Below are 17,440 nucleotides of genomic sequence, written 5' to 3'. Positions count from 1 at the left end.
TCCAGGAACAGAGATTGACACGCTTGGAATAGACTGTTGGTAGCTATTCTCTAGGAGTAGATAGGAGACAAGGTCAAAGAAGTTTGACAGTGTTGGGAGGGGCCCTGGTTCCTGGAGGTCTTCTAGGAGAGGAAGGTTCGGACGGTGCCCTTGACCAGTCCTCTGCAGATGGGACATTTCCTCAGGGAGGGAGCGCACTCCTTACAGACCACCAGGTGACCACACGGGATGAACACCATGTTCACCTCCTTGTCCATACACACCTTACAGGTCCGCTCCTCCTGCAGTCGCCGTAGCTGCTCCTCCATCGGCAGGTCTGGAGAGGAGGAGGAGGAGGGAGGAGGGGAGGGAGAGAAGGGAGGGGAGGAGAGAAGGGAGGGGAGGAGGAGTGAGGGAGGGGAGAGGAGTGAGGGAGGGGAGTAGGGGAGGGGTGAGGGAGGGAGGAGGGGGGAGTGAGGGGAGGAGTGAGGGAGGAGGGGGGGAGAGGGAGTGAGGGGAGAGGAGTGAGGGGGGAGAGGAGGGAGGAGAGGAGGGAGGAGAGGAGGGAGGAGGGAGGAGAGGAGGGAGGAGAGGAGGGAGGAGGGGGAGAGGAGGGAGGAGGGGGGAGAGGAGGGAGGAGGGGGGAGAGGAGGGAGGAGGGGAGAGAGGGAGGGAGGAGAGGAGGAGGAGAGGAGGGAGTGAGGGAGAAGGGAGGAGAGGAGGAGGAGAGAGTGAGGGAGAGGAGTGGGGAGAGGAGTGAGGAGAGGAGGTGAGGAGGGGAGGGGAGAGGAGTGAGGGAGGGGGGAGAGGAGTGAGGGAGGGGGGGAGGGAGTGAGGGAGGGGGGGAGAGGAAGTGAGGAGGAGGGGGGAGAGGAGTGAGGGAGGAGGGGGGAGAGGAGTGAGGGAGGAGGAGGGGGGAGAGGAGTGAGGGAGGAGGGGGAGAGAGTGGGGGAGAGTGAGGAGGAGGGGGAGAGGAAGTGAGGGAGGAGGGGGAGAGGAGGAGTGAGGGAGGAGGGGGGAGAGGAGAGTGAGGGAGGAGGGGAGAGGAGGAGTGAGGGAGAGGGGGGAGGAGGAGTGAGGGAGGAGGGGGGAGGATGAGTGAGGGAGGAGGGGGGGGAGGAGTGAGGGAGGAGTGAGGGAGAGGAGTGAGGGAGGAGGGGGGGAGAGGAGTGATGGAGAGGGGAGAGAGTGAGGGAGGGAGATGGAAGAATAGAGAAGTAAGTATGGAGACATAAAACAGACATGCTCTCCCCCCTTCCCATTGGATGAGGAGACTGACCCCACCCATCCCAGTTCCAAGGCAGCCGGTCTCAGCCACAGCTGAAAGCAGCCTAGTGTGTGTATGTGAAAGTGTGTGTACCTGAGAGATCTTGACTCGGTGATGAGGCTTCATTTGCCTGGGCTGAAAGGTGCATTGAGAACAAGAATTAAACAGAAGTCTGAAATGAAATGAAACTGAGTTGGACTGAACTGGGACTAACTAGGACTAACTAGGCTGAACTGGGACTAACTAGGCTAGACACGATGTCAGTCTGATGATGTCACGGAGTAAGGCTTTATTACAGAGTTGATTGCCTACCTAGATCAGTTGTGTTCCTGAACTCTAACCCCAGCCCTACCCACCAATCATTCTCACAGTGACATGGTCAGAACATCTCTCCACCCCTGCCAAACCTGGAGGACTGGACTATTGTTTAGGGAGTTAGGGAACTAGGGAGTGAGGGGCTAGGAGTTAGGGAACTAGGGAGTGAGGGGCTAGGAGTTAGGGAACTAGGGAGTGAGGGGTCAGGAGTTAGGGAACTAAGGAGTGAGAGGTCAGGGGGCTAGGAGTTGGGAACTAGGGAGTGAGGGGCTAGGAGTTAGGAAACTAGGGAGTGAGGGGTCAGGAGTTAGGGAACTAAGGAGTGAGAGGTCAGGGGGCTAGGAGTTGGGAACTAGGGAGTGAGGGGCTAGGGGACTAGGGAGTGAGGGGTTAGGGGGCTAGGAGTTAGGGAGTGAAGGGCCCATGGGACTACTGGTTAGGGGACTAGGAGTTAGGGAACTAAGGAGTGAGGGGCTAGGAGTTAGGGAACTAGGAAGCCTTCAAACAACAGGCTGTGTTTGCTGGTTTTTCTTACTTCCTTTCATTTTGTGTCAATGAATTCCTAGAGAGTCAGGTGAGGGGAGTTCCTAATTAATCAATAAAGATCTAGAGAGTCAGGTGAGGGGAGTTCCTAATTAATCAATAAAGATCTAGACAGTCAGGTGAGGGGAGTTCCTAATTAATCAATAAAGATCTAGAGAGTCAGGTGAGGGGAGTTCCTAATTAATCAATAAAGATCTAGACAGTCAGGTGAGGGGAGTTCCTAATTAATCAATAAAGACCTAGACAGTCAGGTGAGGGGAGTTCCTAATTAATCAATAAAGACCTAGACAGTCAGGTGAGGGGAGTTCCTAATTAATCAATAAAGACCTAGACAGTCAGGTGAGGGGAGTTCCTAATTAATCAATAAAGACCTAGACAGTCAGGTGAGAGTTCCTAATTAATCAATAAAGACCTAGACAGTCAGGTGAGAGTTCCTAATTAATCAATAAAGACCTAGACAGTCAGGTGAGGGGAGTTCCTAATTAATCAATAAAGACCTAGACAGTCAGGTGAGGGGAGTTCCTAATTAATCAATAAAGACCTAGACAGTCAGGTGAGGGGAGTTCCTAATTAATCAATGACCTTTATTGATCAATCAAGTACAAGAGAGTAGTGAAAACCTGCAGACCCTCGAGGACTGGAGTTTGACACTATCCCATAAGCAACGTCTCTGTCTCTAATCATATCAGAATGTAGCCTGTTAAACGTACCTGCTTAACCATTAACTAATATGTTCCTGTATAGATATACACATTACAGAACTCTGTAGGAATGCATGAGGTTATATAACTAACTATAATTGTCCATCTATGTAATCAGTCCATTGATGGAGCATACAACTACGACCTGTAGTTGTAGTTCCAACTGAACAGATGATGTGTAGTAACCAGTAAAGGCCTCTGCATCCCGAATAGCTTCCTATTTAGGGCACATAGGGCACTGGTCAAACGTAGTGTACTATATAGCAAATAAGATGCAATTTGGAACGCAGAGGCATATGTAACAGCCAGTCAAGGCCCTCGCATGTAAAGGGTAGGATGACTATTCTCATGTTGGATGTCTCAAATAAACGGTATGATGGCTATTCTGATGTTTTTCTTCTGGAAAGAATTGACGTTGGAAAATCAGTAAGATGTGAGATGTATCATTCATTCCAAATAAGAATTTGTTCTTAACTGACTTGCCTAGTTAAATAAAGGTTACATTTACAAAATAAATACAACCAAATATTCTCTACACCAGACCACTGTCACATCTACCCAACAACACGTCTGATACCACCTACACCAGACCACTGTCACATCTACCCAACAACACGTCTGATACCATCTACACCAGACCACTGTCACATCTACCCAACAACACGTCTGATACCACCTACACCAGACCACTGTCACATCTACCCAACAACACGTCTGATACCATCTACACCAGACCACTGTCACATCTACCCAACAACACGTCTGATACCATCTACACCAGACCACTGTCACATCTACCCAACAACACGTCTGATACCATCTACACCAGACCACTGTCACATCTACCCAACAACACGTCTGATACCACCTACACCAGACCACTGTCACATCTACCCAACAACACGTCTGATACCATCTACACCAGACCACTGTCACATCTACCCAACAACACGTCTGATACCATCTACACCAGACCACTGTCACATCTACCCAACAACACGTCTGATACCACCTACACCAGACCACTGTCACATCTACCCAACAACACGTCTGATACCATCTACACCAGACCACTGTCACATCTACCCAACAACACGTCTGATACCATCTACACCAGACCACTGTCACATCTACCCAACAACACGTCTGATACCATCTACACCAGACCACTGTCACATCTACCCAACAACACGTCTGATACCATCTACACCAGACCACTGTCACATCTACCCAACAACACGTCTGATACCACCTACACCAGACCACTGTCACATCTACCCAACAACACGTCTGATACCATCTACACCAGACCACTGTCACATCTACCCAACAACACGTCTGATACCACCTAGACCAGACCACTGTCACATCTGATACCACCTACACCAGACCACTGTCACATCTACCCAACAACACGTCTGATACCATCTACACCAGACCACTGTCACATCTACCCAACAACACGTCTGATACCACCTACACCAGACCACTGTCACATCTACCCAACAACACGTCTGATACCATCTACACCAGACCACTGTCACATCTACCCAACAACACGTCTGATACCACCTACACCAGACCACTGTCACATCTACCCAACAACACGTCTGATACCACCTACACCAGACCACTGTCACATCTACCCAACAACACGTCTGATACCACCTACACCAGACCACTGTCACATCTACCCAACAACACGTCTGATACCACCTACACCAGACCACTGTCACATCTACCCAACAACACGTCTGATACCATCTACACCAGACCACTGTCACATCTACCCAACAACACGTCTGATACCATCTACACCAGACCACTGTCACATCTACCCAACAACACGTCTGATACCATCTACACCAGACCACTGTCACATCTACCCAACAACACGTCTGATACCATCTACACCAGACCACTGTCACATCTACCCAACAACACGTCTGATACCACCTACACCAGACCACTGTCACATCTACCCAACAACACGTCTGATACCATCTACACCAGACCACTGTCACATCTACCCAACAACACGTCTGATACCACCTACACCAGACCACTGTCACATCTACCCAACAACACGTCTGATACCATCTACACCAGACCACTGTCACATCTACCCAACAACACGTCTGATACCATCTACACCAGACCACTGTCACATCTACCCAACAACACGTCTGATACCATCTACACCAGACCACTGTCACATCTACCCAACAACACGTCTGATACCACCTACACCAGACCACTGTCACATCTACCCAACAACACGTCTGATACCATCTACACCAGACCACTGTCACATCTACCCAACAACACGTCTGATACCACCTACACCAGACCACTGTCACATCTACCCAACAACACGTCTGATACCATCTACACCAGACCACTGTCACATCTACCCAACAACACGTCTGATACCATCTACACCAGACCACTGTCACATCTACCCAACAACACGTCTGATACCACCTACACCAGACCACTGTCACATCTACCCAACAACACGTCTGATACCATCTACACCAGACCACTGTCACATCTACCCAACAACACGTCTGATACCACCTACACCAGACCACTGTCACATCTGATACCATCTACACCAGACCACTGTCACATCTACCCAACAACACGTCTGATACCACCTACACCAGACCACTGTCACATCTACCCAACAACACGTCTGATACCACCTACACCAGACCACTGTCACATCTGATACCATCTACACCAGACCACTGTCACATCTACCCAACAACACGTCTGATACCATCTACACCAGACCACTGTCACATCTACCCAACAACACGTCTGATACCATCTACACCAGACCACAGTTGCCATGTAGCAGTATCATAGTTAGCTGTAGTCCACTGAGCTACAGTTGCCATGTAGCAGTATCATAGTTAGCTGTAGTCCACTGAGCTACAGTTCCCATGTAGCAGTATCATAGTTAGCTGTAGTCCACTGAGCTACAGTTCCCATGTAGCAGTATCATAGTTAGCTGTAGTCCACTGAGCTACAGTTGCCATGTAGCAGTATCATAGTTAGCTGTAGTCCACTGAGCTACAGTTCCCATGTAGCAGTATCATAGTTAGCTGTAGTCCACTGAGCTACAGTTCCCATGTAGCAGTATCATAGTTAGCTGTAGTCCACTGAGCTACAGTTCCCATGTAGCAGTATCATAGTTAGCTGTAGTCCACTGAGCTACAGTTCCTATGTAGCAGTATCATAGTTAGCTGTAGTCCACTGAGCTACAGTTCCCATGTAGCAGTATCATAGTTAGCTGTAGTCCACTGAGCTACAGTTGCCATGTAGCAGTATCATAGTTAGCTGTAGTCCACTGAGCTACAGTTCCCATGTAGCAGTATCATAGTTAGCTGTAGTCCACTGAGCTACAGTTCCTATGTAGCAGTATCATAGTTAGCTGTAGTCCACTGAGCTACAGTTCCCATGTAGCAGTATCATAGTTAGCTGTAGTCCACTGAGCTACAGTTCCTATGTAGCAGTATCATAGTTAGCTGTAGTCCACTGAGCTACAGTTCCTATGTAGCAGTATCATAGTTAGCTGTAGTCCACTGAGCTACAGTTCCTATGTAGCAGTATCATAGTTAGCTGTAGTCCACTGAGCTACAGTTCCTATGTAGCAGTATCATAGTTAGCTGTAGTCCACTGAGCTACAGTTCCCGTGTAGCAGTATGTAATTTCAAATATTTTTTGCCTCTTCCGAGAAAATTTGACCTCTAACTACAAGTACAATGATGCAGTTCGCCAGTCTCGCGATATGTGAGTGCCGCTTTCTCGCCCCTGTATTATAGCTGTGAAAACCCCAGTCATTCTTCCTTTCTCAACATGGCACCAAAGGCGAAGAAGGAAGGTTCGTGAATCTGTACATTGTTTTCCCTTAAAGTCAGATAAAATGCACAACCACGTATGTTCTATGTACATGTTTACCAAGATTAATATATAGATATATTATACCGGTGAAAATCAGACGTGCGTATTTTGTGTAAGGCCACTAAATGTGGAACGGTGCAACCGGCTAGCAGCGACGTCAGGCTATGCTATTTAGCTAAGTTCCACGTTGGCCTATCTATAATTTCTCCTGGATAAGCACTGGACTCCGCTGTCTGTGTGGTCTAATAATCATTGTTTCAAAGGCCCTCTTAAGTTGGGTACATGCTGGTTTTGTTAGGTCCGTATTAACACTATTCCCCCATAGTACTGTGTGGCATATGCATGTGAAGTTCTAGTTAGGCTAACGTTAGCTAGCTACTTAGCGAATATTTTTGAATGGCCCTACATTTGATGGGACCAAGACGTTTAATTATGGTACAAGTACATTATCTACTATCAAAATGCCCATTGTGTTGTCATAACTAGCTATGTGTAGCCCAACTAGTTAGTTAACGTGTTTCAGTTGATATAGTTGATGTGACTGCCCGGTCTAGTCTTGTAAGCCTAACACGCTGACTAGACCGGGTGTGCGTCATCTCTCTCATGTTGACTCTGTTCATCCACACTCAGGACACACAGACTGAAATATCAAAATGAACTCTGAACAAACTACATTCATTTTGGGACAGGTCGAAACGCATGAAACATTCATGGCATTTTAGCTAGCAAGCTTGCTGTTTCTAGCTGCTTTGTCCTGGGATATAAACATTAGGTTTCGTTTACCTTAAATGCACAAGGTCTTCTACCACGACAATTAATCCATACCAAGTTCAATTTAACTGTCGTTATAGGGCTTACAATGATTTCAGAATATAGTCTTTAGATCTTGCTGTAGCTCCTAAATTTATCAACAGAATAAACGTTCAGTAGTTAATCTATTTGTTTGTATTATGTTTCAATGTGTTGTGTTTTCAGTGTTTTCTCCTGCTTTTTTCATGCAATGTTTGACTGTAAACTCAGCATTGCATCAAATTGTGTAAACTATGAGCAAGAATGAATGTCAGCCACATGTTATATTTACAACATATCCACGTGACCCAAAATGAATATGATCGTATTTGTAATTGTTGTCTAATTGCAGCTAGGAATTTGGCTTCAAGTAGGCCTACAGATTATACCATTATTTAACGGTGAAGTTAAGCGTTGTTGCCATGTACCTACTATGTTAACGTTTAGGTTATTGGTTAGGGTACTGTGAAATGTGAGTTTTAGATAACACTAGCTTATTAAGGACTTGTTGGTGGTTTAGCAACACAACCGAGGTGTGCACAACTATGGGGGAAAAACTGGGTTGGCTTAGATCGTTGACAACACGTAAACTATATTTAGTCTCCAATGTTTATTTTAAATGTAAGTTAATTTGCACAAATAGAGCTTGTCTCATATACATCGTTAGTAGTTGGTTAGCTAGACATTTTTTTTGTTGCCATAATAGCATTGCTATGAAATCAGTCTCAACACCTCAGACATGGATTCCCCTCATGGCAGGTTCTTGACGGTCTTTCTTGCATTGTGGTCATCCAGAACCTCAACTGGCTGACTTCTGCCCCATGGAAGTCCCCACATCGTTGAAGTTGTCCGTTAACCCATCTTATAGATAGAAATATTGAAGCGTCTCTGGTGTAGCCTAATGGTTTAATACTTGGTAAATTATCGATTGCATATGCATGAGTGTCGATATTTAGCCTAATTACAAAATTGCTTGGTAATCTTCGCTTGTTTATAACATTGCAAGCTTTGACTATTTACAGTGCATTTGGAAAGTATTCAGACTACTTGCCTCTTCCACATTTTGTTACGTTACAGCCTTATTCTAAAATGGATTAAATATTTCTCTCCCTAATAAATCTACGCACAAACTACCACACAATGACAAAAGCGTGAACAAGGTTTCAGACATTTTTACTAAACAAAACAGATACATTATTTACATAGGTATTCAGACCCTTTGGTGGAGATGTTTCTAGAACCTGATTGGAGTCCACCTGTGGTAAATTCAATTAATTGGACATGATTTGGAAGGTACACACCGGTCTATGTAAGGTCCCACAGTTGACAGTGCATGTCAGAACAAAAACCAAGCCATGAGGTCGAAGGAATTGTTCGTAGAGCTCTGAGACAGTATTGTGTCGAGGCACAGGTCTGGGGAAGGGTACCAAAAGAATATCTGCCACATTGAAGGTCCCCATCAATGGCCTCTATCGTTCTTAAATGAAAGATGTTTGGAACCACCTAGACTCTTCCTAGAGCTGAACACCCAACTGAGCAATCGGGGGAGAAGGGCCTTGGTTCGGGAGGTGACTAAGAACCCGATGGTCACTGACAGAGCTACAGAGTTCCTCTGTGGAGATGGGAGAACCTTCCAGAAGGACAACCATCTCTGCAGCACTCCGCCAATCAGGCCTTTATGGTAGAGTGGCCAGACGGAAGCCACTCCTCAGTAAAAGGCACATGACAGCCCCCTAAAGGACTCTCAGACCATGCGAAACATGATGCTCTGGTCTGATGAAACTCTTGGGCCTGAATGCCAATTGTCACATCTGGAAGAAACCTGGCACCATCCCTACAGTGAATCATGGTGGCAGCATCATGCTTTGGGGGTGTTTTTTCAGCAGCAGGGACTGGGAGACTAGTCAGGATTGAGGCAAAGTACAGAGATCCTTGATGAAAACCTTCTCCAGAGCGCTCAGGACCTCACACTGGGGCGAAGGTCACCTTCCAACAGGACAACGACCCTAAGTACGCAGCCAGGACAACACAGGAGGGGCTTCGGGACAAGTCTCTGAATGCCCTTGAGTGGCCCAGCCAGAGCCCGGACTTGAACCCGATCGAACATCTCTGGAGAGACCTGAAAATAGCTGTGCAGCGACACTGCCATCCAACCTGACAGAGCTTGAGAGGATCTGCAGAGAAGAATGGGAGAAACTCCCCAAATACAGGTGTGCCAAGCTTGTAGCGTCATACCCAAGAAGACTCGATGCTGTAATCGCTGCCAAAGGTGCTTCAACAGAGTACTGAGTAAAGGGTCTGAATACTTATGTAAATGTGATATTTCAGTTTTAAATGTATACATTTTCTAACATTTCTATAAACCTGTTTTTGCTTTGTCATTATGGAGTGTTGTGGGTAGATTGATTGAGGGGGGGGCTATTTCATCCATTTTAGAATAAGGCTGTAACGTAACAACATGTGGGAAAAGTCGAGGGGTCTGAGTACTTCCCGGATGCACTGTATATTCACCTATGACGTTTTTGGAGATAAAAAGTGATGGAGGGCAAACGGTGATCTAATGATGCATAGTTGTTGTACCAGTGGTCTGAGGCAGGTGTTACTGGTCAAGTGCAACGTTAATAAAGACTGTTTTGAGAAACGTCTGGAAAATGGCAACCTGTTCTACCAATGACCGTAGCCTGAGGATGTTTTGGGGAAATCTGGCCCAGAACTCTAACAGTTACGTTTTTAGATGTCCCTGTAGACCATGGTCCATGATGGGGCGACTCAGAGAAATCAATGTGAATTCCTACTCAAATCCCCCCATTCCTGTTAGATTTCTTTGTAACCGGATTTGGTGTTTAGATGCCTGGATGATAGAAATCTGCTTTAACATCCGCCCTCTAACCACTTAATGTTCCCTGTCCTTGTTAGCTGTCCCTTCCTAAACCCAGTTGTAACGTCTTATCTCCCTCTGTAGCTGTCCCTTCCTAAACCCAGTTGTAACGTCTTATCTCCCTCTGTAGCTGTCCCTTCCTAAACCCAGTTGTAACGTCTTTTCTCCCTCTGTAGCTGTCCCTTCCTAAACCCAGTTGTAACGTCTTATCTCCCTCTGTAGCTGTCCCTTCCTAAACCCAGTTGTAATGTCTTATCTCCCTCTGTAGCTGTCCCTTCCTAAACCCAGTTGTAATGTCTTATCTCCCTCTGTAGCTGTCCCTTCCTAAACCCAGTTGTAATGTCTTATCTCCCTCTGTAGCTGTCCCTGCCTAAACCCAGTTGTAACGTCTTATCTCCCTCTGTAGCTGTCCCTGCCTAAACCCAGTTGTAACGTCTTATCTCCCTCTGTAGCTGTCCCTGCCTAAACCCAGTTGTAACGTCTTATCTCCCTCTGTAGCTGTCCTTTCCTAAACCCAGTTGTAATGTCTTATCTCCCTCTGTAGCTGTCCCTTCCTAAACCCAGTTGTAATATCTTATCTCCCTCTGTAGCTGTCCCTGCCAAGACCGAGGCCAAGGTAAAGGCCCTGAAGGCCAAGAAGGCTGTTCTGAAAGGAGTCCACAGCCAGAGGAAGAAAAAGATCAGAACCTCTCCGACCTTCCGCCGCCCCAAAACCCTGCGCCTCCGCAGACAACCCAAGTACCCCCGCAAGAGTGCCCCTCGCAGGAATAAGTACGTTGAACGTTATACAGTACATGCACACTTGTTTGACTTGTACTTTGTGAATGTGATCTATACAGAATATTGTCTGCTAGGGGGATTCCCTCCTTATAAACCACTGATGGTTCAGTCCAGGTCAGTTTGTCTGCTAGGGGGGATTCCCTCCTTATAAACCACTGATGGTTCAGTCCAGGTCAGTTTGTCTGCTAGGAGGGATTCCCTCCTTATAAACCACTGATGGTTCAGTCCAGGTCAGTTTGTCTGCTAGGGGGGATTCCCTCCTTATAAACCACTGATGGTTCAGTCCAGGTCAGTTTGTCTGCTAGGGGGGATTCCCTCCTTATAAACCACTGATGGTTCAGTCCAGGTCAGTTTGTCTGCTAGGGGGGATTCCCTCCTTATAAACCACTGATGGTTCAGTCCAGGTCAGTTTGTCTGCTAGGGGGGATTCCACAGTGTCTGAGTAGAAGTGCTGCCCTCGGATTTCTCCTTCATATGTAGCTCATCTCCTGCACAGTCAGGATGTAACATGTTGGCTTGCAGAGGGGCCATTTGAAGGACTTAGATTGGGTCCTCGGTTTAAAGTTTGGATCACACTGGTGTAATGAAGTGCTCTCCTTACCCATCCCTCCTCCCTTTCCGTACGTCTTCCTTCTTCCCAGGTTGGACCACTATGCCATCATTAAGTTCCCTCTGACGACAGAGTCTGCCATGAAGAAGATCGAGGACAACAACACCCTCGTCTTCATCGTAGACGTCAAGGCCAACAAGCACCAGATCAAACACGCCGTCAAGAAGCTCTACGACATAGACGTGGCCAAGGTCAACACACTCATCCGGTAAATAACAATTTAATGTATCCTAACATTACTAAACCAACCCTGACATTACTAACCTGAATGTAGTCCAGGCATCACTACCTCTTAACTGACTTCTCCCATTAGACTCCATAGATGTATACTGTACTGCCTGTTTGTCTGACCTGGCCACCTAGTACATTTGCCCATTACCTTTGTAGTGGAGTTGGTTTAGGGCTGACCCCATGTTGAGCTGTGAGGTCAGAGTAGGGTTGGAGGAGATCTGACAGAATAGAGGGTGGAGCTGGTTTAGGGCTGATCCCATGTTGAGCTGTGAGGTCAGAGTAGGGTTGGAGGAGATCTGACAGAATAGAGGGTGGAGCTGGTTTAGGGCTGATCCCGGTTTAGGGCTGACCCCATGTTGAGCTGTGAGGTCAGAGTAGGGTTGGAGGAGATCTGACAGAATAGAGGGTGGAGCTGGTTTAGGGCTGATCCCGGTTTAGGGCTGACCCCATGTTGAGCCGTGAGGTCAGAGTAGGGTTGGAGGAGATCTGACAGAATAGAGGGTGGAGGTGGTTTAGGGCTGACCCCATGTTGAGCTGTGAGGTCAGAGTAGGGTTGGAGGAGATCTGACAGAATAGAGGGTGGAGCTGGTTTAGGGCTGATCCCGGTTTAGGGCTGACCCCATGTTGAGCTGTGAGGTCAGAGTAGGGTTGGAGGAGATCTGACAGAATAGAGGGTGGAGCTGGTTTAGGGCTGACCCCATGTTGAGCCGTGAGGTCAGAGTAGGGTTGGAGGAGATCTGACAGAATAGAGGGTGGAGCTGGTTTAGGGCTGACCCCATTTAGTGTATTGTTTTCTTGATGGGCTGTTCGTCGACCAAGATTTCTTTAGTACGGTAGTTGGAAATTGATGATTTTTTCCCCCCTTGGTGCACAAGACAGCGGTCTGATTTGTGCCTTTTGGGGGAGGCTTATGGTAGAGAAATTAACATTAAATTCTCTGACAACAGCTCTGGTGGACATTCCTGCAGTCAGCCCTGTCAACTTGAGACATCAGTGGGATGTAACAAAACTGCACATTTTACAGTGGCCTTTTATTGCCCCCCAGCACAAGGTGCACCTGTGTAATGATCCATGCTGATTAAACAGCTTCTTGATATGTCACACCTGTCAGGTGGATGGATTATCTTGGCAAAGGAGAAATGTTCACTAACAGGAATGTAAACAACTTTGTGCACAACATTTAATAGAAATAAGCTTGGAACATTTCTGGGATCTTTTATTTCAGCTCGTGAAACATGGGACCAACACTTTACATGTTTCGGTTATATTTTTGTTGTGTGTGTATATAGGCTACTTACTGGTGCTTTTTAGTTTTGAAATGAAATGCGCTTTAAATAATTATCCTAAACAATAAATGAAGAGCAATTCACAAATGCATGCAACTGTTTTTAGTCTTTGCTGTAATATAGGTTTTATTTTCTCGTTAGAACAGACTTATTTTTTTAGTAACCCTACTTTGTCTGGATCTGCAGTAGTTTCCACAACTAAATCAAATGTCTTCCACACGTCTGACTTCCCCTTTCCCTCCTGAACAACCAGTAAACATTCCCCCCATTACGAGTCTTTTTCACGTCCACCGCATCATTTTGCTTTTACCGAGTTTAGAACCAATGATGATAGGCTAGAAGTCAGGCCCTATTGGTCATGTGATGCGTACGTGTTTCACGTAAAGAGAGCAAGGGTTGAGGCAATAGAACGTTTTTCCTGAACAAATGAGGGCTTTCGTTAACAGAACTTTTCAGTCAGAAACAAGTAAGAAAGTAAATAGCTATAATTATTTTGCAGCCTCAACCCCAGCAGCACCATAAACAGTTTCTGTGGTGCCTGTTCGCTGCAGCACGGAGGAGAGATGTGCCAGTCACACAGTTTGATTTAATCAAACTGTGAGCTTAAAGCATCAGACAAGCAAACACAGGGTGTCTATATATGAAAAAATACGTCTTAACTTCTTATGGCTGCAGCCCGGCATCGGTACACTTATGACAACAGCCACTTCAAGTGCAGGGCGCGAAATTCAAAATATATATTTTTTTAATATTTAACTTTCACACATTAACAAGTCCAATACAGCATATGAAAGGTACACATCTTGTGAATCCAGCCAACATGTCCGATTTTTAAAATGTTTTACAGGGAAGACACAATATGTAAATCTATTAGCTAACCACGTTAGCAAAAGACACCACTTTTTTTACTCCATCAGTAGCTATCACAAATTCGACCAAATAAAGATATAAATAGCCACTAACCAAGAAACAACTTCATCAGATGACAGTCTGATAACATATTTATTGTATAGCATATGTTTTGTTAGAAAAATGGGCATATTTCAGGTATAAATCATAGTTTACATTGCAGCTACAAACAGAAATTGCACCGAAAGCAGCCATAATAATTACAGGCACCAACGTCAAATACCTAATTACTCATCATAAAACATTTCTGAAAAATACAGTGTACAGCAAATGAAAGACAGGCATCTTGTGATTCCAGCCAATATTTCCGATTTATTAAGTGTTTTACAGCGGGGAAAAAATGTAGCGCTATATTAGCTTAGCACAATAGCCAGAAACACTTGGGCGCCGACGACTACGACAGATATATGAAATAGCATCATAAAATGTTTCTTACTTTTGCTGATCTTCCATCAGAATGTTGGACAAGGTGTCCTTTGTGCAGAACAGTCGTTGTTTGGATTTAGAACGGCAACTTTCCCTCTTCATTTAGCAAGCGCGCTAGCCTAGTGGCACAAAGCTCTCCATGTCAACAAACGGAAGAGAACGGAACACGGCAAAACTCCCGAAAAAATTTCAATAATCTGATGAAACTATATTGAAAAAACATACTTTACGATGATATGGTGACATGTATCAAATAAAATCAAAGCCGGAGATAATAGTCGCCTATAACGGCAGCTAAACAAAAGGCAATCCCACTGTCCACCTCGCGCTCTTCAGAGTACCGAAAATGGTGGACACGTCATTCCAAGATGATGTGTTCCATCTCAGACCAAGATAATCACCTCATTTCTTCTCTCACAGCCTCTTGACACCCAGGGGAAGGTGTATGACGACGTGCATGTATACTAATAGGTCTCGTGCCCATTTATAGGCAGGAAGAAGAACAGAGCATCGATTTCAGACTTTCCACTTCCTGGTCAGGAAATGTGCTGCAGAATGAGTTCTGTTTCACTCAGAGAAATAATTCAAACGGTTTTAGAAACTAGATAGTGTTTTCTATCCAATAGTAATAATAATATGCATATTGTACGAGCAAGAATTGAGTACGAGGCCGTTTGAAATGGGCACCTTTTATCTGGCTACTCAATACTGCCCCTGCAGCCCAAACAGGTTAAAATAGTTTGGTCGAAAGAATAGACAACTTTCGGCCGACCAAGATTTTTGTTCGGGGACAGCCCTAAGCTGGTTGAAGATACCCAGTGAAGAGTTATTTATGATGAAAGGTGATGGCACTATGCTCAGCACGACCCCCCCCCCCCTCCCCCCACCATCGCTGGGTTTTGGTCCAGTGTAGATGTATAAGTGCTTTCTTTGATGACAACTGGGAAATGGATTTCTTTATCCCACCTGAAACAAACATGAGGCCGTTCTAATAATAATCCTCTCTGTCCTCCCAGGCCTGATGGTGAGAAGAAGGCGTATGTCCGTCTGGCTCCAGATTACGATGCGTTGGATGTTGCCAATAAGGTGAGACTGACGGTAACGTCTCAATAGTCTCCTGTGGTATGACTGACGGTAACGTCTCAATAGTCTCCTGTGGTATGACTGACGGTAACGTCTCAATAGTCTCCTGCGGTATGACTGACGGTAACGTCTCAATAGTCTCCTGCGGTATGACTGACGGTAACGTCTCAATAGTCTCCTGCGGTATGACTGACGGTAACGTCTCAATAGTCTCCTGCGGTATGACTGACGGTAACGTCTGTCTCCTGCGGTATGGCTGACGGTAACGTCTGTCTCCTGCGGTATGGCTGACGGTAACGTCTGTCTCCTGCGGTATGGCTGACGGTAACGTCTGTCTCCTGCGGTATGACTGACGGTAACGTCTGTCTCCTGCGGTATGACTGACGGTAACAGCAGACATTTGTATTGTATCCCCAGACTAACTCACCTGATTCAACTCAAGGGCTTGATGACTAGTTGACAAGTTGAATCTGGTGTGCTTGTCCAGGCTCCGACAAAAGACCACCTGCACTGTGACTCATTATGAATAGCCTATGATGCTTTATAACTGCCCTATGAATCCTGGCTAATACCTGTCTTGTCTTTTCCAGATTGGCATCATATAAACGGCTGCTGGGGAGATGTACAGAGGAATAAATGTTTGTAAAAACGTACCGCTCTCGTCCCGTATGTTATTGGTTGATTCATATCTGCTCTGTCTGGTGGGATGTTCTGATGTATTTAATATCATAGAGAACTCACATCTGTTATGTAGTGTAAAAACATCCCATGACTTGCAGGTGATTGGTGCAAGAAATTAACCAATGGATGGATACCTGCACACTGAGTATTCCCATTTTGGTGTTGAGATGTTGCATAATAAAACATGTGCATCCTTCAGTCTGCAGCTACCTTTATTATATATAAACTATCAATAGAGCAGTATGTCGACACCTCTTCAAATTAGTGGAGTCCGCTATTTCAGCCTAAAACAGAGCACAAAGCCATGCAATCTCCATAGACAAACATTGACAGTTGAATGGCCTTACTGAAGAGCTCTGTGACAATTAACGTGGCACCGTCATAGGATGCCACCTTCAAGTCAGTTTGTCAAATTTCTTCCCTGCTAGAGCTGCCCCGATCAACTGTAAGTGCTGTTATTGTGAAGTGGAAATGTCTAGGAGCAACAACGGCTCAGCCGCGAAGTGGTAGGTCACAGAGGGCGACCGCTGAGTCCTGAACCATGTCTGTTATCGGTTGCAACACTCACTACAGAGTTCTAAAATGTCTCTGGAAGCAACGTCAGCACTTTAACTTTGCTTGGAGCTTCATGAAATTGGTTTCCATGGCAGAGCAGCCGCACAAGCCTAAAATAACCATGCGCAATCCCAAGAGTCGGCTGGAATGGTGTAAATTTTGCTGCAACCAGGCTTTGCAGCAGTCTGAAACCATTGGAGGTAGGGGAAGGTGCCATCACCATGGTGATGTTGAATGTTCATGTTTTTACTTACACGTCTCTTGCACTGAAGTAACAGGGTTTGGATTGGTTTTAATGCATTTATGTTGGGAAAGACGCTTCACTAAAAGCCAATTTATGCTTGATCCGAAAATGTGGTCGGAGGCGCCATATGGATCGTATGAAGCAAATGCGGAGCCTCCGGAGGCATGCAGAGGCCAAATTGAGCTCCTCACCACATTACCGTGCGCCTCAAATTACGTAACAATCATTGACATGATTAGTTAACATAGGTG

At 45.9% G+C, this 17,440-nt stretch overlaps 2 protein-coding genes and 1 long non-coding RNA gene across 3 annotated transcripts; 2 read left to right on the top strand and 1 right to left on the bottom strand.

Annotated features, from left to right (window-relative positions):
• Positions 1-6: 6 nt before the first annotated feature.
• LOC120042631 (putative inhibitor of apoptosis) lies at positions 7-2,013 on the bottom strand. The gene is made up of 2 exons (XM_038987456.1): positions 1,340-2,013; positions 7-316 (listed from the first exon to the last, which is right to left on the bottom strand). Exons 1-2 carry the CDS (start codon positions 1,392-1,394, stop codon positions 123-125), a joined length of 249 nt encoding a protein of 82 aa, XP_038843384.1. The 5' UTR covers positions 1,395-2,013; the 3' UTR covers positions 7-122.
• A 63-nt stretch (positions 2,014-2,076) lies between these two features.
• Positions 2,077-3,188, top strand: LOC120042633. Its single transcript, XR_005476185.1, has 2 exons — positions 2,077-2,487; positions 2,570-3,188. It is a non-coding gene; the product is annotated as an uncharacterized LOC120042633 (long non-coding RNA).
• A 3,432-nt stretch (positions 3,189-6,620) lies between these two features.
• On the top strand, positions 6,621-16,363 carry LOC120042632 (60S ribosomal protein L23a). Its single transcript, XM_038987457.1, has 5 exons — positions 6,621-6,697; positions 10,975-11,155; positions 11,806-11,982; positions 15,643-15,712; positions 16,300-16,363. The coding sequence occupies exons 1-5, from the start codon at positions 6,673-6,675 to the stop codon at positions 16,312-16,314; spliced, it is 468 nt and encodes a 155-aa protein (XP_038843385.1). The 5' UTR covers positions 6,621-6,672; the 3' UTR covers positions 16,315-16,363.
• Positions 16,364-17,440: the final 1,077 nt, after the last annotated feature.

The sequence above is a fragment of the Salvelinus namaycush genome, unplaced genomic scaffold (genome assembly GCF_016432855.1).
Source record: "Salvelinus namaycush isolate Seneca unplaced genomic scaffold, SaNama_1.0 Scaffold734, whole genome shotgun sequence".
Lineage (NCBI taxonomy): Eukaryota > Metazoa > Chordata > Actinopteri > Salmoniformes > Salmonidae > Salvelinus > Salvelinus namaycush.
The sequence above is the reverse complement of the archived record's forward strand: the minus strand, read 5'-3'. Positions and strand labels throughout refer to the sequence as shown.

What these genes read in the sequence shown, in the direction of transcription:
- LOC120042631 (XM_038987456.1), bottom strand. Translation starts at nt 1,394, where the DNA reads ATGCACCTTTCAGCCCAGGCAAATGAAGCCTCATCACCGAGTCAAGAT. An exon ending in ACCGAGTCAAGATCTCTCAG is followed by an intron (nt 317 to 1,339) that starts GTACACACACTT and finishes CCTCCTCTCCAG; the next exon opens with ACCTGCCGATGGAGGAGCAG.
- LOC120042632 (XM_038987457.1), top strand. Translation starts at nt 6,673, where the DNA reads ATGGCACCAAAGGCGAAGAAGGAAG. An exon ending in ACCAAAGGCGAAGAAGGAAG is followed by an intron (nt 6,698 to 10,974) that starts GTTCGTGAATCT and finishes CTCCCTCTGTAG; the next exon opens with CTGTCCCTGCCAAGACCGAG. An exon ending in AGTGCCCCTCGCAGGAATAA is followed by an intron (nt 11,156 to 11,805) that starts GTACGTTGAACG and finishes CCTTCTTCCCAG; the next exon opens with GTTGGACCACTATGCCATCA.